Source organism: Myripristis murdjan, chromosome 5, assembly GCF_902150065.1.
Source record: "Myripristis murdjan chromosome 5, fMyrMur1.1, whole genome shotgun sequence".
NCBI classification, from domain to species: domain Eukaryota; kingdom Metazoa; phylum Chordata; class Actinopteri; order Holocentriformes; family Holocentridae; genus Myripristis; species Myripristis murdjan.
In genome coordinates, this window is record NC_043984.1 from 12907616 (window position 1) to 12929904 (window position 22289).

At 40.4% G+C, this 22289-nt stretch overlaps 2 protein-coding genes across 2 annotated transcripts in view; one reads left to right on the plus strand and one right to left on the minus strand.

Moving 5' to 3' along the window:
* The window catches only part of necab3 (N-terminal EF-hand calcium binding protein 3), a 52328-nt gene extending 39825 nt beyond the window's left edge, over positions 1 to 12503 (minus strand). The window contains exons 1-2 of the mRNA XM_030051981.1: positions 12280 to 12503; positions 7150 to 7174 (exon numbers count right to left, since the gene is read on the minus strand). Of these exons, the coding sequence (XP_029907841.1) occupies positions 7150 to 7174; positions 12280 to 12402 (148 nt within the window). The 5' untranslated portion in view covers positions 12403 to 12503. The remainder of the gene's footprint in view (positions 1 to 7149; positions 7175 to 12279) is intronic.
* Positions 12504 to 13653: 1150 nt separating this feature from the next.
* rbck1 (RanBP-type and C3HC4-type zinc finger containing 1) lies at positions 13654 to 22009 on the plus strand. Its single transcript, XM_030050789.1, has 13 exons — positions 13654 to 13817; positions 13906 to 13953; positions 14337 to 14481; positions 15052 to 15148; positions 15373 to 15571; positions 16074 to 16216; positions 16339 to 16512; positions 17381 to 17541; positions 18013 to 18124; positions 19509 to 19688; positions 19804 to 19902; positions 20617 to 20760; positions 20896 to 22009. The coding sequence occupies exons 2-13, from the start codon at positions 13914 to 13916 to the stop codon at positions 20974 to 20976; spliced, it is 1575 nt and encodes a 524-aa protein (XP_029906649.1). The 5' UTR covers positions 13654 to 13817; positions 13906 to 13913; the 3' UTR covers positions 20977 to 22009.
* Positions 22010 to 22289: the final 280 nt, after the last annotated feature.

Genomic DNA, 22289 nt, shown 5'->3' on the forward strand with positions numbered 1-22289 from the left:
ATTGCCAGGCTAACTGACAGTCGATGCCGACTTTGCACCCAACCTAGTGAGGAGCACAGGTCACGCTTATCATGCTTATCATGTTTAGTCTTTAACCTGGACCCACTCAGGGGGCTCCTGAGGATCTCAGGCTGCATGCAGGCTTACACAAGGTTAAAAGCCAGTAATAGTAATAATGATGGTGTGGAAATAATAGCTTTAATAAGAAACATGTTGCAATTGCACCTTTCTGTTTTACCTTGTCTTTAGTGACTACATGTATAACTCCATAAACTTCAAAATGTGCATTTTTTTTATGACATATTTTTTTTTTTTTTTTTACTATTAATGCCTTCAATCTCTAACAGAGAATTTGAAGGTGATGCAATTTTTTTTTATTAAATATTCGGATGCTTTTTCTTGGGTGAGTTTTGAGTACATTGTCTGTGTGTGGTTGCAATAGTTTTCTTTGTTTCTTTGTTACCGCTGCCTTGCAGGTCCACATTGAGATGAGGCTGGAGGATGACTTGGCTGATGTGTTGATGGTAACTCCTGTTATGCCTTTGATGTTCAGTTCTTTGGTGGCCAGTAGTAGTTTTCATTTCATCACAGATGCCTTTTCTGTATATGTGGTCATGTTTTCCTTCTGCTTCATCGACCATCTCTTTGTCCTCATGTTCTGTACCCTTGCTTGCCTTTGTCATGATGACCATCTCTGTCTTTTCTCTCTGGAAGGTCCTCCTTTCCTTATGAATATTCTCATTCTCAAAGTTAAAGGTCTTCCTTTTCATTCATTGTACCTCATTTTCCTTATGGAAGGCCTCTCTTTCCTTTTCCCTCTCCAACTGGAACACCTTGGAGCAACACCTTTTGAAAAGCCTACCTTTCTCTCTTAATTCGACGTCTTTCCATCAACCGGTCTTTTCTCATTTCATTAACCAAGGCCTCATCTTTCAAAAAAGACGACCTTCAAAAATTTTTATAGAGTTTTTTTCTCTGCCCTCATCCTCTCCTCCAGCTATTCCTTTTTCAGAATGAGTTGCTCTGTCTGCTGTGTCAGGACCTTTTCATTTCTGTAGATCTGGATCCTGGCTCTCTTTCTCTAAACTTTAGGAAATGCAGTTCTTCCACCTCTACTATATATATACTACTATGTATATATATATATATATATACATATATATATATATATATATATATATATATATATATATATATATATATATATATATATATATATATATGTATACACACACACACACACACACACACACACACACAGACAATGTACTCAAAACTCACTCAAGAAAAAGCATCCTAATATTTAATAAAAATTTGCATCAACTTAAAATTCTCTGTTAGAGATCTAAGGCATTAATAGTAAAAAATATGTCATAAAAAAATGCACATATTTATGGAGTTATACATGTAGTCACTAAAGACAAGGTAAAACAGAAAGGTGCAATTGCAACATGTTTCTTATATAAACACATACATATATGTGTATACGTATATACGTATATACATATGTGTATGTATGTGTGTGTGTGTGTGTGTGTGTGTGTGTGTGTGTGTGTATATCTATATATCTATCTATCTATCTATCTATCTATATATATATACATATATACATACACACACACACACACACACACACACATATATATATATATATATATGCATGTTGCAGTTAACTCATAGAGCTCCTACACAATAATGCGACACATCATTCCTCTTGAAAGAGGAGATACTCAATACTGATGGCCAGACTGTTCTCTATCTCTAGCTGCCTGACTTTTTCATGCCAATACTGCCAGAAACTGCAGCATGTGGTTTTAAGTACACTTTATTAATCCCACAAGGGGAAATTCCAATTTAAGTTACATCCCGTTTTGATGTGGTCTGAACAGGTGTGCAGTGCAAGTGCAAATTTCCATAACCTTGACACCAAAATTGTACTCTGCCTTTTGCTCTACCTTTTGAGTGTCACTGACAAAGCTCCTACTGTGCCTCTCTTCCTGCTTGGGCACAGTCAAGTTCACAGCAAGACACCAAAATATTATCTCAAGAAGGAAATATCACTTGTAATTACAGCTAATTACCCTTGGCATTACAGCTAATTACAACTGACATGGAAGATTTTCCCAGTTGGCAGTTTCCACTTGGTATTTATGGCAAATACAATATGACGTGAATGTGGCATGAGCCTCAAGCCCTTCATGTCTTCAATGCCTGGGTTGGATGTGACTAAAAAATGACATTTTTGTGCTAGAGTCACGGATACTATCTATAGCTTCAAGGTAAGCACATCTCTAAAGTGCTCAGATTTGCAAAGTGGTCCCCATATCAATACTTGACATTTACTGTGGTGTGGTTTAAGTTTTCCAGGGAAAATGTATTGTAAAAATGTAGTGTATGTGTAGTGTAAAAATCTTGGCATGAGCTGAACTGCAGTTAGGGTCATAGGGTGAGGGTTATAGGCTATTGTTTGTGTCATAAGGTTACACTGAAGAGCAAAATGTTCTTTCAGATTTTTTTTTTTTTTTTTTTTTTTTACCAGCATTTATTCAGTGTTTTATGGTTTTACATTGTATGGAAAGGTGTAATCTCTGCAATAAAAACAAATGCCTAGATTAAAAATATCTTATCATGTTGTCTGCCCTGTGCGCCCATGGGCTTCCTTCTGCATGATTACTGAACCTTGACCAATGCCATCTGCTAGATGACAACAGTGGGTAAAATATCACCTCACAGAATCTCCCTGCTGGAGTTTGTCCACTTGGAACAGTTAGCAGCTACCATGATGAACATAAGTATCAGCGCAGCTTTATGGAGAGTAGAGAAAATGGCACCGACCACTGAAACTGAGTAATGTAAGCCAGCATTTAAACAGTTAAAGCCTTCATGCATTGCTGCAAAGGAAATTCCATTTTTACCGTGAGGGAAAGTAGTTATAAGTCCAGGACTGACTCAAAAGCAATATGTGAGGCTGCTCTTCAATTCACTTGTGAAATTTCAAGGTGAGAAAATTTCTTTAAAAAATAAATAAATAAAGTGTTGTTACTGAAGTATGCTTAATATTCAACACAGGGCAACACAGACAGCACATATGGGGCGAAGCCTTTTCTTCTTTAATTTAAAAATATCAGACTATGCTAAACTAGACGCACACAGGACCGGAGTAAACAAGAGCCAAATGAGTGAGTGAGGAAGTACTTCAAAGTAGGGCACAAAGTAGGGCACACTCTTATCTCTCCAAAGGTCAGTCCCTTTGCTGCTGAGGATCTCCACTCTCCTAAGTGGTTTATAAATTCCCAAGGACACATAACAGCTTCAGAAACAACAAGCATTGCTAAAAGAGTTGCGTCTTGGATATTCAAGGGATGTTTTTAGGCACTTTATGCAAGACCAGGCACAAATGTATGCCCGACCATTACTGATTCTGGTATTCTTAGTATGTATGCTCCACTTACTATGTGTTTCAGAAGGCCATCTGTGAGGAAGTCTATACTGTCAGCAGCCTTTTAGCCTCCATGTCCTAATATAGACCCGTATGCTGCTTTTAGACTGCATATCCTCCTACCTCTGGCATCTCCACCTCAATAATAGTCTGGAGCTTACTGGTGTTTTCCCCCACACTGCAGATGTCAGGCAAGAGGTAGGGTTCACTAATAGACTGAGGAGATGAATCAGTTGCAAACTACTGTCCGTGAAAGAGAGAATAGGAAGCGAAGGGTTAAAATAATGTGCAAACTGTGGTTTTGACTGTGTTAGGAATGTGTTCCCTAAAGTTTTGTAAGCTGAGCTCACACTGTAATTAATGGTAAGAGACTGTCTAGTAGCCATGCAGAAAAGATGTCTTGGATAATTGGTCAGCTTACATAACCGTATGAACTTCACCATAGTTTAATTGGCAAATTGGTCTCAGATCAGCTAAGCTACGTTATGTATATAGGCTCAGAGCTTAGGCCTAGTTAAACAGCTGCTGTCTTTCTTGACAGATTGCTTTAAGATGATCACACTGTGCTGGAACACGTTTTCCACTTTCTGCCTTTAATCAGATACAGAGACAGAACACATTGGTAGTGGCAGGGTGGTAGTTTATTTGACACCTTCTATGACAAATGGTTTCTGAGCTTTATATGAAGGTTAGAGTCAGAATAATCTCTGCACTTTAGTTCATTTCACTTTAATGGACAGTTCCTGTGGGCCACTGACCACAAAATGAGGAGAGAAACCCTCAGTTCTCGTGCAGCAGTTTGAGGCTGTTGCAGTTTTTCTCAGTAATCCCAGTGGGTAATCCCTGTGGGGTTACTGTACAAATAAAAAAGCCGTATAAAGGAGGATGAGAAAGAAATGAAGCACATATTTTCTAGCTTTTATTTTCTTTTCACGCTACAATATTGACTTGACGCTGTCCTCCCACCCTCCACTTCCCTTTCTCTCATTCCTTCTCCACTATTGTTTTTATTTATGACTATCAGAAGAGCTCATCACCGTAAAATCAAGGTTTGACAGTACATATACTGTATTTGGCTGGAAACAGCACACATTTTATGTCCAGTAAGACTTGTCTCATTGAAGGTTAATGGTTGAGGCAATTGCTGTTTGGTGGCATGCTGATTATGACCCATGTAAGTGCTACAATGTCCCACTGATGTCCAATGATGTCTCTTGCTTGATTTGCTTTGACACCTTTTCATTTTAGTATCTGATTAGAGAGGGACTGATAGTTTTCTTTCCATTGCAATTTCAACCACAGCACCAACAAAGGCAAGAAGGACATGAATTTATGAAGAAAAGGGGCATAATACGCCATGTATAAGGGTAAAGCAATATGGCTTTCATAAATAGAGCCGTGTCTGGCAGACCTGACATTCACAAGATGAAATTTATAAGGATTTTCTGTATAGGGGCACCTTAAGTGCACTGTGGCAAGAGAAAAGCCTTCATAGTTTTCCTACCATCAGCAGCCAGCTCATTTGTTCTGTTAAACCTCCTTTGATTGTAACACTGTGACTCACCAATCAATACAATGATCAGTTATGTGTAGCATTTTTAAACATCAATATGCTATGAACATTCATTGTGATAACTTGGTATACTTACAATAAGCAGAGGAGACCATGTTTGAGACAAAGGGGTTGACTCAGTATTGTTTGAGTTGGCATTTCTTGACCCCTTGCTGCTGCTTCTTGTTACGAACAGGATGTTGCCCTGCTGCTGCCTGACATTGCTCTGTGGGAGTTTGTTTTCACTTTAGCCTGATAAACATGTCGGAAGAGATTTTTCATTGGCCTTTCACTATTTGCCATTGTGAGAAGCTCTGAAAGTTTGAGCTCCATTTGTGTAGAACGAACTATGGCCATCTCCCTCTACAGTGCCATAAAGCAATCTCTCCTTGGTTCCATAAAGTTATACAGAAGAAAAATCAATCCCTGTGGCACACAATGTAAAATGCAGTGGAGAGACAGGTAGAGACTTCCAATATTCCTAGCAATGGTCTTGTTTGTTTTTGGTCTTAATACTGATGTCTCCAAATTAATGTAGCGATCGTTTAATGATGTTAACATGTTACACTTAGTGCTTTGAAAAGGAAGAAATAACCCTACTAGGAACAGCAACAGGGATTTCAGGGCCCAGTTGTTGTTTGATGGTATATTTTTCTTACTCTTGTGGATAACTGGCCAAATGTATATGACAGGACATCAAGCTGAGATATTTTCAGTGCAGCTACAGTAGTGCTCACTAGCAGAAACAATTTCCACAGTTGAAAAACACCAACAGTAAACATCAGATTTTGGTGCCAGCCCCACAGAATCAAAGATTACCTGCTTTTTTCTAAACTTGCCATTTTGCACCGATGTACAACAATCATACAGGGAGAAAACCACCTCGGAACAGAAAGAGATAACAATTCCTCCGCTGACAGGAGGCTGAAAAGACCAAGACATGTTTTGAGTAAGAATCAAAGAATGGTAGAACAAACACCCAAGGTGCTGAATGTTGGGAAATAAACTTGTACAACTGCAAGAGACACATACTGCTTTCTGCTTGCTGTGACTTTCATTTATTGCGCCGCATCTCAGCTATATAGCTTCATCAGGATGCACGGAGCAATGCGATCAGTTTTGAGTAAGGGACATAGCACCTAATTTTTCCTGCCTGGAAAAAGTCACTGTCTTGCTCTTACTATCAGTACTGCTCTCTCTGCAGTAGCTACACAGAGAGTCCACAGCTGAACAAAGTAATTTAAGGAACATTCTCTAGGGGTTGCTGAAAGGCATTCTGGGAAATTTGGGAAATCACTAAGTAGAAATAGAGGAGACAGGTTGAGGGAAAGTGGACACAACACAAAGATAAATTACAGCAACCAACCCCCCCACCCACCCAAAAAGTCTCTCCTGAAATACATTAAATATCACAGATTGCTGAGATCTAACAGGGTAAGAGCAACTTTTTCTTTTAGGATAGCAGGATGGCAGGAATATCGGAAGGTGAGACAGGCACAGTACAAACTCCATTTTATCCCCAAAGCTTAGAGCAAACACAGCCGAGGTATTCATTAGCAGAGCATTCAACCCTTATCTGCCCTGTGGCATTCTGAACAGCATACAGAAACTTAGACTCATAGGTAAAATGTATGAAATGCATGTGTGCATATGGATGAGTGAGTGAGGGCACGTGTGAGATGTGTGCACACGTGTGCATGTGTATGAGAAACATTTGCAAATCAAATTCCTCAAAAAAAAAAGAAAAAAAAAAGACGGTTATCTTGTGCAAACTTGGTAATAAAGCAAACTTATTAGTGTTGCTAGCCTAGCTTGCCTCAGCCCACATAAACATGATTCATATTCATTTGTAACTGCACCCAGTCATCTGTGTCTCAACTGACAGAGAGGTGCATTATTTTGTGTGACAAATTCTCCCCGTCACGACTATAATGCAGCAACAAGGCATCCAATTTTAATTGGGCGGAGAAACTTGTTGGAGCATGAAGAGAGAAAAGGAGCGTCACTCCAAGAGCCATTCATGCAAATCCCTTATCGCTCTGCCCAGTTTGCCTGGGACAGAGTGACAACAGGAAAGACGTAGGGAAACGACAAGCGCGCATTGTGACAAATTAATCATTGCCAAATGTGTTACAGTATGTTGTTACTGTTTACTCACCGTTTTTGTCTGCTCGGCGAAAAATCTGTAAGAAGAAAGAAGAGGGAGGAGACGTGGTTATTGCTTCCTGCCAAGCATCAAAGGGTTTTCTCAAGGCAGTAAGCAGGTGCAAATAATTAGGAGTCGTAGCAATAAATCAAAAAGACAGTCACTTGAAAATTCTCCTAATTACTGCTATAAGAAATGCAGAAGGTTTCATCATTAATAGTGCATTTTGTGTGAATCCAGGGGGTGGACAAATAACAAAGACCACAAATCGGAAGCAACTCAATCACAATTACAAAAGCAACCACCTGGGTCAGTCTTTTTATGTTGAATGCCAATTAGTGGTATATATCAGCTTCGACATAGGTGTGAAAATCACCTCTCTGTAGTCGCATAAGGCCAAAGCGTTGCCTACATCACAGGTGCATCAGCAGCGCATCACAAAACTGCAAAATTGTATTCTCTGTAGCAAGAGGAACAGTCTTGAAAATCATGGCAGTAGTCCCGAGTTGAAATTTGCCAACAGATTTAAACAGGAAATTAATAGATAGCTGCTAAAATGCCACAAAACTACACCCTCAACAATTACCACAAAATTTAATTAATCCCTCTGTGAGAGTGTTGTGTCATCACAAAGATGTTTTTACCGTTCATTTAACACATAAACCGCTCTTGTCACCACAGCCAACATACAATTATGCATATGAGCACAAAACCGGCACTGGTAAACAATGGAGAAAACTAAAATAGTCTCATGAGTTACCTTTCACCCTTTTTTCACCCTACAATCCTACTGATTTACATTTGGAGAAAGCCAGAGGATGGCTTTCAACCTTCAGGGTCTGCTGCCACCCACTAAACATGTTGGATCTGTGGAAAGTCGTCTCATGGGAGTGACTGGTTGTGATGGTTGTTCTGCATGGTCATTTACTGGCTGAGGAATGTTTGCCATTTCACATGTACGAGGCTCCTCAGCGGTACAGTCACTGCTGCCTCATGATGCTCCCATATTCCATGATTCCAATGATGAATAAGACACTTTGCCACAAAACTTGTGGTTGGTTGAGAAAAGAGTGATAACCCACTGTTGCTTAGAGTCTTAGACACGGCCAGCGTCTAAGGCTCTAAGCCATATGAAAATACACCAAAAAGTAAAATTCAATAATTATGACATTCAGTTTCAAACTGAATTCAAACAGAAAAATAATGAAAGCACAAAAAGTAATTCCATTTTTCTATTCAAGAACTGAAATCAGCAAATCAATGAGCGCATGGCCAATCCGGATTTTTGCAATTCATAACAGCAGCTCTACTGGCACTAATTTCTGGCCAAATTTTGTTCAATCCCTATAATGCATGCAGTGCAATTACCCACTAGAGCCAGAAAATAAAGCATTTTCCCTCAGAATAAATTAAACCTAACATCAAATTGGACAACACAAAGAAGCGGGTGATAATCAGACAATGCTGCAGGTAATAGATTCTATTCTATTCTATTCTATTCTATTCTATTCTATTCTATTCTATTCTATTCTGTTCTATTCTATTCCAGCTAGTCCACCTTCAATCAATCCTCTTCATTGTTAGAGAGGTCAGGCCTGACATGCTCATCAGTTCTGACCTACAGGTTATTAATATCAGCAGAAGCTGCCCTCACCATCATTTTCCATATGTCAACAAGCTCAAGGTCTCCATTCTGCCCCCTGTCTATCAATGTCTGTCTCTCTGCAGTCTCAGTCATGACTAATACAAGAGCTTGGTCATCTGTAGCCACTCCACAACACACTCATTGTTCTATTTTGGTCTAGGCTAGGAGACAATTGGTAAGCTGCAAATTATGTGTTATGTGGTTAAAGCCAAAACCCCGCTTACTGTTTACAGCACGGTGATCAGATACCCATCGACCCTCTTGATTTCACACACAAATCTGAAATCCTGCTTGTAAGTAGCACACCTGCTTTAGGCATAGACATATGACTCCTTCATATTCCGGCTTAATAAATAGTCTATCTTTCAGCCTATGGCATAGACACTCTAAACACCATTTTCCTCGCAGTTTATTCAATCAAGAGGAGGTGGTGTTAAACTGCTTGGCTGCTTCACTGTTTCTCCGGGCTCTTCGGTGTAAGGAGACAATAATGCATCATTTACAGCGAGCCCCAGAAAAGGTCAGATATGCTTCCCAGAGAGCTGCTGTTCTGATGTCACGATGGCAGGTGTTAAGACAGTGGGTTCTCTGAGGCTCTACTGACACACTACGCACTACAGGGATCGTTATTGTGTTCCTGAGAAAGAGGAACTGTGGCTACATAAATACATCAATAATCATACTTTATTTATTCCACTTTATCTGCCATTAAGGAGTGTGACTTTTTTTTCTTTGTTTTTACACAAATATGCAAATGCTGTTAATTTCCTGTGGAGATTTCAATTTTCCGCTTGTCCAACATTATTTTCTGTTGTTCTGTGTTGCCTTGATTACACCCCTGCTTTATGCTTCTCCTGTGCAGGAGCAAGACAGGAGAGGAGAGGAGAGAGGGAAAAGATGTATACAGGCAGGGAGAGGGAGGAGGTAGACGCAGGAAAGAAAAATAGACAAATCAAGGGATGATCACAGAGAGATTACAGTGTTTGTTGGTGATCAAGAAAGACTGAGTAATGCACAACCACAGGACACACAAGATAAAGGCGTGAAAAAAAAGGTAGACAACAATGAGGCTGATAAAACCTCCTACGAACATCACCACCAACATTAATTGTCCCTGGCCTTTGAGCAGGACATTTTTTTGAGGCATTGTTTTGTTTCTCACTCTGGAAATACAAGCTGTTACAATCTCTGCATTTCTCTGTCACACTTTAATTACGGCTTGGTTTATTATAATGTGACAAAAACTCAAAATAGTGCTATGTTTAATGTGTTGACAACCTTAATGTGTTATGGTAAGACTATGCTGATGTCTGCTGCATTCCAACATTCAGACCAATTGCAAAATTGTTCTATTTCTACATGAAAATGGCCAGATATGTTAGAATAGACAGTCTCATTACATTAAAACGAGCTAAGATACTTTTTGCTCAAATTAATATTGACTTCTTTTTGTGATTCTGCTGAATGTAGTTTGCTGATCTCTGGTAGACTATTGAAAATCAATGTGCTGTGCTAAAGTTCTTCTGCTGGCAGTTGTTAAAATGGAGACTCTCCAAAAACCAGCAATCACTGATCAATAGTTTTCAAACTTCTACTCCAGGGACATAAAATATTTGTTCTGACAGTGCAAGCTTAGTTTTTTTTGGATGCAAAGCAAATTTTTTAGGCTTTTGGCTGACCGGCTGTAAAAAAATATTTTTTACTCAGGCTGTTTCACTCAGGTATACCATGGCAGCATACAGTAATACAGCTACTTGCTGAATACAAAATTTGAATTTTCAAGGCAAAAGCTGTAAGCTGCTCTGGCAGAATAATCTGGAAAACCAATGAAATCTCTCCCAGCCCAGCTTTGGGTTGAACTCAGTTTTTGAAAAATTCTGTCACAGATAACATTGTGCTGTTGTAAACAGAAAAATGCAAGGCAGGAATGAGATTTCCAGCAACTGTGGGAGCGCCTTCTCTTTTTACCATATGGATGGGAGAGATGGTGTCACACATTAATGCCTTGTTATTCAAAATAAACCGGTGCTGGTACACTGAGATGGGAATAAACAAATGAACAAAGAAGGCAATCACAACCAAGACGATCACAACCGAGTGTGAGCTCGCCTTGGGCTTTGGAGTATTTATTATGGCTGCAACAAAGGTATGGAAAATCCTTCTGTATATAGGACATCTCCATCTACCTATAAAGGCACTGGACTGAATTAGACTAAAATATGAACTTGTGTTTCAGCTTCTAAGTAACAATTACTTATACAGGAAACAGGAAACAGGAAACCATCATGTGCACAGTATCTTTATGTTCCAAAAACAGCCAAAACCAAGGCTGAGGACTAAATTTGGAGGCACTCTGGTACAGTACCCTATATCTCATTCAGGGACAACCTGCAACAACACAGTGATATTTCTGCTGCAGACTGTATCCTTAATTGGACAATTCTGTCTCTATGGTGCATTAGTGACAGCGCAGACAGAAAACAGTCAGTTGGAGAAAGCTCGTTTTTGACACATCATTAGCCTACTAACCCAGCTGGAGGGTGATGGACAAGGCAAAATGGTCTGACGGATGGATAATTAGTAGACGGATAGTTTTTAATGTGCTTAGCAATGTTTTAATAGAGCTATTGCCGCCTTGCGGTAAGGTATAATGCTGGTGTTGTTATTTGATACAAGGCCAATCCATCTGGATGGGGGAGGTGTGTGTGTGAGAAAGAGAGAGAGAGAGAGAGAGAGAGAGAGAGAGAGAGGGGTTGCTGAGGGAAAAACTGTAGTGCAGGGCTATAGCACAAACACAAACTGGAATAAAAAAAGAAACCATCGGAGGTTTTGTATGACTGTTTCAATACAAGATTATCCCATATCCCACTTTTCCCAGTTTTCCTGTGTGGGCATGTGTGTATGCATGTGTGTGTGTGTGTGTGTGTGTTTACAAGGGAAAGAGAGAACCCCCTGCAGCCCCCAAACCTGTCCAGCTGTGAGAGCTTAATTTATCATGCAGAGGCAGCAGCTGTAGCTCTTCTCTCTACTGACACACACACACACACACACACACACACACACACACACACACACACACACTCAGATGGATAACCAGCAGAGTCTTTCAATAAATGATCAAATCTCAAATCAAATATCTGAGTAAAGGAAGATGTGGGTTTAGATGGGCTTATCATTTTGGGGTAGCTGACGCATTTTTTGGCATTCACTTTTGTGGAATTTTCCTAGAAAGAACTATGTAAACATGTCCAAAGTTACACTCTGTTATTATAGGCTACCTTTGCAATGCATTTTGATACAAATGGTTAATAATGGTCGATCTGGCTGAAATTTGATGTTGAAATTAATGTAGTTAAAGAGTTTTACAGTTGAAACGATGGACACTGTGTCTGTCCATCAGTCCTTTCACTGCAACATAATCGAAAGACAGACAGGCTTGCCACTTTTTTTTCTTTTCTAATGATGTAAGACAAAGAGAAAAAGTCTGATCCACTCACATCATGAAAGATGGGAAGCCCGTGGCCGGTGCCGTGCCGCGGCTGCTGTTGCTGCTGAGCCCGGAGGTGCTTCTGTTTGGCCGACTGCAGGCACATAGTGATCATCTCCGTACAAGCCAGCATCTCTGAATGCGTCGAGACACACCTTGATCGCGCTGATCGCCCCGGCTGTTGGCGGTGAGAGGTTGCAGTGTTTAAAAGAGAGACTGCAGGGTGAACACTGTCAAGTCAAGGCAGGGATTGAGATGCTCTGCAACTTTGTGTCGCCGCTTGCAGAGCAGCGCTGTCCAGCCCCTTCTTCCCCCCCTGCTCGGGCTGCTCTGATTGGCTCGTTTGTCCTCCCTCAGCACTTGGATGAGAGCGGCGGAGGAAAGGACCACAGCGGCGTATACAATGCTGTGACAATGAGCGTCAACTTAATCAAAATTTACCTTGTGTTCTATAACCTGTAGGACTATAATAATGCCCTAACATGTCATTTAGGCCATGGCACTGCATTTTATCTACCTTGACTTAAAGTAGCCAACCTCACACCTTCCTATAAGTAGGCTAATTTTGAAAGGATGTAGATGTACAAATATCACACAATATCCCTGTATGATTCTTAGTCTAAATCTTGGAATAGTGTGTTCATATTGCTTTGATTTTAGGATTATTTATTAACACAAGTAAATCATCAAATATGTAAAACAATTATGTTCTTCTTCTTCAGTTATTCTTGTTGTTGTTTTCGTTGTCGTTATTAGGCCTACACTCAAATCTTCAGCTGTAAAATATGGTAAGGCGAAAACTGACGGTATTTGTCTGATTTATTGTAATACTGATTACAATAATAATAATAAATACTGATTGCAATTTATTGTAGTACTGATTGCAATTCTGAGCATTGTTAAACATTCCTTACTTTTGACCGACACTGCCATCTGCTGGATATTAGGAGTCGTTTTAACCTACACTGTTTTCTATTCTATTGTACTATTGTATTCTATTCTATTCTGGTCTTAAGTATGAAAGTGTGGTGTGGCTGGCATATATCTGATCATTTGCGTATCACTATTTAAGATGTACTTCTCTTTAGGATAAGATTATGTTTGTATTAAGTGGCCACAAGGTAAGAGTCAACAAACGTTCTCATGAAACAGGCCTAGCCTACTTTTTAAAAAGTCAATATTCAACATAAGTTAATCGGGATAAGAGATTGGGAAAATGAATGAATTAATTCAGTATTCCTAGGTTTCGTTAGTTGGAAAATGTCGCGGCGGGCGGGGCTGCATGTGGTGTCCCAAGGATCCTGTAAATAGTCTCTTCCTGAAGTTGAGGTTAGTTTCACTTTCTGTTTTACCTGCCCGTGTGTCAGAGTAATCTAGGCGCTAAAGCAGAAAACAGATACAAGGGGGGAAAGTGCCTTGTCATTAATATTCTCTCGTCAAACTGGACTGCGTAGCCAAGTGTGGGTCTGCTCTTTGCTCCAAATCGACCAGGAAGGAGGTTGTGGCGGCTGAACGCGGGCAGAGCTGTGTGAAACAGGCATTGGAGAGGTTGGATGTTGAACTGTATGGTCGTTACGGTGTTCTGTCGCTATTGAGATTTGTGCTCGACTTGTTTTTTTGTTGTCTGTCATTTCAGGTCTGGTCATGGCTTCTGAAGTTGCTGTCGCAGTCCGATTAAAGGAGGGTGAGCGACTTCATAAGTTTCGATTTTGTGATCATTCAAGCAAATGTGACTTGGGGCTTCCCATTGCCTGCACTGTCATGTCCCGGACCGTCCCGCCACCCCTAAATATTACACCTCATTTTAATAGATAGATTTTGTCCCCGTGACTCTAGAGAGAGAGAGAGAGAGAGAGAGAGAGTGAGAGAGTGGAGGGGGGGTGGGTGGGGGGGAAGTGAGAGAGAGAGAGAGAGAGAGAGAGAGAGAGAGAGAAGTGGGGACAACAAAGCACCACAAAACAGTGCCACCAGATGACTGCATATAATAAAAGGAATGACATGTTAGTCATTCCTCAGTGTGTTGGTAAGTCATGTGAGCATACTGACTCTCCAGTGTTCCTTGTGCAGCAGAGAAACTGGCTCAGTGCCTGAGTGAAGCCATCAGCGGTGGGGACGGACAGGAGGCCGTCAAGCTGTCACAGAGGCTGTCAGAGCTCTGTGTCCCAGTGTCTGTCAGTGTCCAGAGTCAGGCCTACCCTCAGGACTCCTTACGGTAGGCCACTGAGTGTATGTGTGTGTGTGTGTGTGTGTGTGTGTGTGTGTGTCTATAACAACCTCCCTCTGGTGGCTAAATGTTTCCACAATTATATGACACCATGAAAAATCATGATTTATGGTGACCGTTTTGCTGGTTTCTGAAGGAAAATGTTTATTTCTAGGGATAGGCTATTTCATTTAGAATCGTGTTATAGTTGGAGCTTTGGGAATGGATGTCAGGTATAATCAATTATAAGCGGACAACAGAAATGTGTGTGTGCAGCTGCGTTTGCGTGAAGGAACGAGACGAGGGATAAAATGGGTCAAAGGTGGATGCATATTCATACTGTACGGCTGTTACAAAGCAAAGAAACTGCAGTAATCTGTGTTGAAATATTGATTAATTGCTGATACAGAGTTAGGAGTGTGCGGCTTTCCTCTCCTCAAATAATACTCATTATGCAACAGCACAGTGCATGGTGGATAAGACCAGTAATACAGTATCAGTGCTGAAACCTTGCCTGTTCTATTCTATTCTATTCTATTCTATTCTATTCTGTTCTATTCTATTCTCCTTTCCTTGTAGGCTGAAGGTGGGAGTGGAGGATGCTCAGTCAGATAACTACATCCCAGTGACAGTTGATGTTTCTCCCAACATGACAATAGCACAGCTCAAAGACAAGGTACTGCACAATAGCACTCACATTGTAGATGGCATAACAATAAACACATAACAGTCATGGTCACTCAGTGGAGGAAACTGAGAAATTATTCTTCTGTAATTTAAATTGTGTTTGTTTTGTTATGTGGTAGTAGGTCTCTTTTTGGGGTCCTGCTGATACAGCATGTCTTCACTATTTTTAAGGTTTGATAGATAAAGATATGTGTGTTCATTTTATGTGTGCAGATCAACCATGACTACGGGTTCCATCCTTCGCTGCAGCGCTGGGTGATCGGCAAGCGGTTGGCACGGGACCAAGAGACGCTGTTCAGCCACGGTGTCCGTCAGAACGGAGACCAGGCGTTCCTGTTTATCCTTTCTGCCCATGCCGCTCATCTGTCACGGCAGCAGCATCAGCTGGACCAGGAGCAACACCTCCTAGAGGGTCAGTATCACACACACAGGTACACACATGGCGACAAATGCGCTCATGCACCAGCACACTTGCAAAGTATCAAAAAGATTAGTTAAGACCAGCAGCTCTGACTCTAAAGGGAGAAATGCTTCTCTGACATTGCTAGCAATGATTTCAAGCATAAATCAATAATTAGTATTCTGTTTAGCTGGACTGTAGTTACACATGACACAATATCTTTGACCAGATACCCTAATATCAATATTGTGATGATATTGTAGGGATGTCTACTGGTACTTTCATAAGGCATTTACACACAAGAGATTTTTGATAAAGAGTCATTAGTAATGAGGATATGATGACCAAGCATGTAGAGGTAAATAACAGAGCAGGACATATCCCTTTACTTTAATGTAGCCTTTAAAACCAAGAAGAGACAACATCCCAAATCCCAGACTTTATCTAGTCTCATGTCTCAGCTTCAATACAATAATGATTTTTCACCCAGCCCTAATAGTACTCTGCTCTCCAGGCATCATGGAGTCGATGTCTCTCATGCCCAGAGGTGCGGGGGCAGGTGTGGGTGAGAAGACGCCTCCTCCCCCAGAGACTCCTCCTCCTCTTCCTCCCAGAACACCTACTGTCACTAAACCTGCTGTCCCTCCCAAACCTCAGGTGAGAATGCAAACTCACCTCTGTTGCATCATACTTAAGTGTAACATTGCTCATAACATGAACACTGGGTATAAGAATATGGCACATTGTGTGTGTGTGTGTGTGTGTGCACGCCTATACAGCTGGGTTGGGCCTGCAGCCACTGTACTTATGTGAACAAGCCAACGCGTCCCGGCTGTGAGATGTGTGGAGGGGAACGACCAGAGGACTACCAAGTGCCTGACATCTACCAGCCAGATGAGGAAGAGATGGTGCGCATGCAGCAGGAGGAGCTGGCCATGTTGCAGTACGAACAGGTAACAGTGCTGAGAACATGGGCGGGCAATGGAATGGAATAGAATATAAACATTTTATTCCCCACAAGTTGACATTTATCTTTTGTGGTATGTGGCATATACAAATAGCAGGCACCCAAAAACAATCAAAGACATACATCAAGGGCCACCAAACAAGCCATACAACTCAAATGAATAAAATAAATAAAACAAACAGATAAGGAACTCTGCCATCATGTTAAATCATAAAATCATCAGTGACCAATCAACAGTCAGGGGTGTGATCTTATGAATTATCAAAGCTATTTGCATTTGGTACAAAGGATTTTCTGTACAGATTTTTCATGGCTCTTGACATCCAAAAGTGCGTGTCCAAAGGGAGCTGTTCAAACTGTGAGGACAGGGAGACCGTAGAAATCATATAAAATCCCCTATGTTGGGGCCTGCATTTTGTATGAACCTGTGTATTAAAAATCACCACACAGTGAGCAGTTTGGAGCCAAGATGATGGTAATACGCAGCACCAACAGATAATGATAGCAATACTACTAATATTACAGGACCATGACATTTTCGTGGTAACTGAAGGCGGTATGGGCAGGTAAACATAACAACAGCATACAGTAGGGCTGATAACTGTAACCATGGTGATTCTGCTGGGAACAATTAGGCCTGGTAAGTAAACAAAAAGCCATCATAATGGTCCCCGTCCTCAGCTGTTAGATTCTATTTCATGGCAAAACAAAATTGCTATGATAACACACAGGGATGATGATGGTGATTATGACAATGACACCACTGATACTACTGCTCTCTCTCTCCCTCTGTCCCTTGCTTTCTCCTCTATCTTTCCTGTATGTTTCTGTGGCTCCTTCTCTTTCTGACGAAGTCTCTGGTGGACGAGCGAGAGAAGAACTTCCTTTCCCTGCTGGAGACGGATGATCACAGCCTCGTCACCAACCCTGGAGAGATCGATTGTCCCATCTGCTTCGGTTCTTTGGAGCCAGGGGAGAGTGTCATGCTCAGAGAGTGTCTGCATAGCTTCTGCAGGTCAGACACAGGCATATAGTGTCATCATGGCTATCATCTGTGTGTTAAAAATGTTATAAGAATTTTCCACTGGTCATATGCATGCCAGTGGATACTAAATGTGACAGAGATTGGCTGTTTTTTGGGATTAAATTCTTACTCCTAGTTTTGTTGACATTGATATAGTTGTATGAACAACCAGCCCAGTTGCATGTTTCATATAGTATAAATGAAAAAAAATTAGGCCTTTTGTTAAAAAGAAAGAAAGAAAGAAAGAAAGAAAAAAAACAGACAGACAGAAAGAATTAAAAGTAAATTCACAATTGAACTCAGAATTAACCGTTTTTATAAAATTTAGTGTCCATTATACTGTAAGTCCCATACTTATAAAATCAGCAGTGTGTTGTAAGGTAATGAGTGTTAATGAAACTTCCTTCCTTTACTGTGTGTGTGTGTGTATGTGTGTGTGTGTGTGTGTGTGTTTTATTTCAGGGATTGTCTGAAGCAGACCATATTGAACAGTCAGGATGCTGAAGTGTCTTGCCCATTCATGGACAATGACTACAGCTGTGAAAGCACGCTACAGGACCGAGAGATCAAGGCTGTGAGTGTAACATGGCTTAAAAAAGCAACAATCTACTATAGGCAGTTGCTCATGTTTTAAAAAAAATAATAATAATCCCATTGGACGCTGATTATTGAAAATGTAACAGCTAACAAAATTGCTTTTTAGCTTCTATATAACCCACAGGCTCTGCTAGTATTGGGCCATTTCTTGCAAAATAATTTGAAAAAAGTGGCTCAATACTACTTATTGGTGCTATCAAACTGAACAACAACAACAACAACAACAACAAAAAAAACAATATTTCAGTGTTTGGGAGACACTATACAAGGAACTTGTTAAGAAAATTACAGCTGCAGGCAGTTCTCTCTCTCTTCTTCAGGGTGCTTGCTCACTGTGTGTGAAAATAAACTCATGAATGGGAAGTTGCATGTCTGTGTGTCCTTGACAGTTTAGGACAGAATAAATACAAAGCAAACTGTTCTATTGGCCTATGTGACCTCAAGGATCATGCTAGTGTTTTTGTATGTTGCATTTGCCACAGTTCAGATATTGAACTGTTGAACTGTAGTTCAGACTTGACATTACTACTGATCATTTCTCTAAACATTTCTTGCCTGCTAGGAGGATCTAAGGGGGTGTCATGCTGTTTGTTGTAAACGACTATGACTATGAACAGTGACATCGGGCTTTAAATAAACTTGAACTTGAACATTTCTCCTTGCCTTTAGGGCAGCCATTCTTTTAAATTTCCATAGCGTGGTAATCTAGCACACTGCCTGCATTGATTTGAAAAGCCTACATGGTCTCTGGTGTGTTCACATGCAGGTGGGAGGCTAGGACATCAAAGCTTCCTATCAGCAAAGTTTGGCTGTCAATCTGCACTGCATTTGTGTGCTATTTGGCTGAAAAATCAAATCTAGAAGACAAATAATAATCAAACATGGGCATTGCATAAAGGGATGATGCTTATTTGCATAAAAAAAAAGTCTGACTAGTTACAGAGTAGGAAATTTCAGATTTTCCTATTTACTGATTGCACACGAATGCACCATTCCTTTTTGTCCCACTTGGAAACCCACACAACAAAATATTCCGTATGTCACTGCCACAAAATAGTTTTATGAGCTAAATACAATCATTGATGCAAAGTTGATGATCACAATTCCAGTAAAAATGATTATTAAAATGAACAACAAAAAATGCTTAACTAATCATGGAAGAGACACTATTTTATGTCTCACTGGTTTTAATCATAATGTAAATATTTGAGCAGATTTTGCATTCATGATATGCACCCAACAAAGTTCCTAAAAATACAGATTATACATTTCGAGGAGAGCGAGAGAGGGGTAGAGAGAGGGAGTGAGCACTCACTTTCTTCTTTGCATGTGTGTCTACGATTGTGTGAACCTGAGTGCAGCTCCTAACAGAAGAGGAGCACCAGAAGTTTCTGGAGTTGCGCCTGAGCATCGCAGAAAGCCGCTCGGAGCACAGCTTTCATTGCCAGACCCCCAACTGCGCAGGCTGGTGCATCTACGAAGATGAAGTGAACGAGTTCCACTGTGAACTCTGCAACGAAACCAACTGCATTCTCTGCAAGGTAGCTTTGTGTGTAAAATGGTGGAAATTTGGTGTCTTTGTATTTTATGAGGACAGGAGTAAGCAAACATGAGGGAAAGTTCACAGTCTGTGTGTGTTTGTGTGTGTGTGTATAGGCCATCCATAAGGACATGAACTGTAAGGAGTACCAGGACGACCTGCGCATCCGAGCAGAAAATGATCTGGCGGCCAAGCAGACTAAGCAGATGCTGGAGGTAGCCCAAGCTTTAAAAGTGATATTTCACTTTTGTCGAACATTTTGACATAAACCTAAATGTGTGCACTTGTATGTAAAAGGGCTGTAGATACAGCTGCTATATCTGCACAAGCTTGTAACTGTGCTTGACCTGTGTTAACTAAAATTTATAACATTTCTTTCTCAGTGCATGCGGATCATCCCTTATGCTCCAGCATTGTCACTTAAAAGTCGTTTTCTGTCGCATACATTTTATCATAGAGGAACAGTAGTTTCTGATAAGCAGGAGAATAAATAAGAGAAGAAACATAGGTGTGGCATGCATTTAGAAACTAAACCAGCATGGTTGTGATGTATTTGTTGATGTAACAACAAATTTGAGGGGGAAAAAACATACTAAATGTGTCCAAATAACATAGTCAACTATATTACAGTGTCATACAGCACAAGCATTTGTCAACATTTATCAGTGAACACTGTAAAATTTTATTTTGCATCAGCGCTAAATAATGTATTGCTGAATATGAAGTATCAACTAATCAGCAAAAACACATTTTGATGAATGACGAGAACTAACAGTTCTTGATAGTGAACTTTGGTTTACATTTTTAGGTGCTTTATTGCATTTTTTGTATGGTGCAGTATGTGGTAAACAAAGACTGATTAGGCAGTTGCTTAATCCATGACTTCATTATAGCTTAACATTATTTTTTTTTACTGGATTTGACATCAGGGCTTGCTGCAGAATGGGGAGGCTATGCACTGTCCTCGCTGCGACGTCATCGTCCAGAAAAAAGATGGCTGCGATTGGATTCGCTGTCTGATGTGCAAGACAGAGATCTGCTGGGTCACTAAACAGGCTCGCTGGGGACCAAATGTAAACTCTCTCACACACACACACACACACACACAGACACATTCACACACGTGTTCAGAGTTTTCCGTTTAGTTAGAAGGCTAACGGCTAAATGTGTTTAGGCCTGTGTATTTGACTTGTCTGTCTTTCTCAAAGGGCCACGGAGACACATCAGGTGGCTGCAGATGTCGAGTCAATAATCAGCTGTGTCACCCCAACTGCCAAAACTGCCACTAAGATGAATACACTTGCGCACACGCAGCACAGACGTATGCCACCAAAACAAACGCAGGACTTTACCACCTTCATCACCTGTTTTGCCAGCCTTGCTGCTGGCAACATGACAATATCTTTTGGATATGACCAAGTGGTGGTCCTGCCCTGGAGGCACATGTTTCCTCAGTGGTGAGCGGTAAGAGTATAGATATAAGAGAGCTATTTCCATAGGTTGAAATGGACCGCGACGGAGATTGTCACCTGTTTTCCATCCTCACAACTAACAATTCCAACAGCCAGTGGGACTGATAACACCAGACAGACATAGCTTACCATAAAGCCCTGGCATTTTGTTAAAAAATGTTACAAAATGCTAAAAAATGTCACAAAGGTGTACTATGTTGTTCAGGGGATGTATTCTAACATATACAACTGCTAACTCTCTATAAACAAATATTTTTGGGGGGCAGAAATCTTATGGAATTGTGTTAATTGGGTAATATGTCAGGTAACATAGTTACTATGGACTGTTTATGTATGTGAAGGAAAATGATTTATCTTGCATTCCTTTATTTAGTACATTAAGCCAATGTGTTTATAATGCAGAACAAGCTACTATGACCTACTGAATGACTCTGAAGGATCATAAAGTATCCTTGTCTTTTCGATATAAGTATTTCTTATGAATGCTAATGGATGGGTGGATAAATAAAAATGCTATATTGTCATTAGGTTTACAGTTATCTTGTAACTTGAGTGTTATTTCTTCAAGGAATGCAGATGAAGATGCACACCCAAACATTTGAGGCTAGGTGTAGACTTTGAAGGCATTAAATGAAAAATTAGAGAAACAGTGCACTTTGTCTTGCTCCCATATTCATGCTTTACCTGCATTAGCAGTATAGGCCTACCATGCTTCACCATGTAGCATCCACCTGGGGTCTCTTCCTTAATGTTCCTCTACAAAGTGATGTGCCTCGAGAAATGTCAAGGAGGACCAAACGTATTTTATTAAGTGCCTGGTCCAAGGTCATCAAGTCACTGCCTTATTAAAATAAGGGGGGCATGATAGTGTTTGCAACCTTATCATTTATTTTACCTTCTTTCCTTTAGGACCACTGCAGTAATTAAACACTTAATTTGATTCTTTTCTTGTATCTATGTCAGTATTTTTGATTGCACCTTTTTGTCCAAAGTAAAGTGTAACTGATGCTTTTGTTTTTAGTCATTACACAAGACTGGCAACATAATAAGGCTTTTAGTCTATCCACTTCACAGGATAGCTATAAAGTATCGAAAGTGGAAACATATTTTCACTTTACCTTTTTGCTTAT

Coding starts and splice junctions, on each gene's coding strand:
- rbck1 (XM_030050789.1), top strand. CDS start 13,914: ATGGCTTCTGAAGTTGCTGTCGCAGTCCGATTAAAGGAGG. Junction 13,954..14,336: donor CGCAGTCCGATTAAAGGAGG/GTGAGCGACTTC, acceptor TTCCTTGTGCAG/CAGAGAAACTGGCTCAGTGC. Junction 17,542..18,012: donor TGTCTGCATAGCTTCTGCAG/GTCAGACACAGG, acceptor GTTTTATTTCAG/GGATTGTCTGAAGCAGACCA.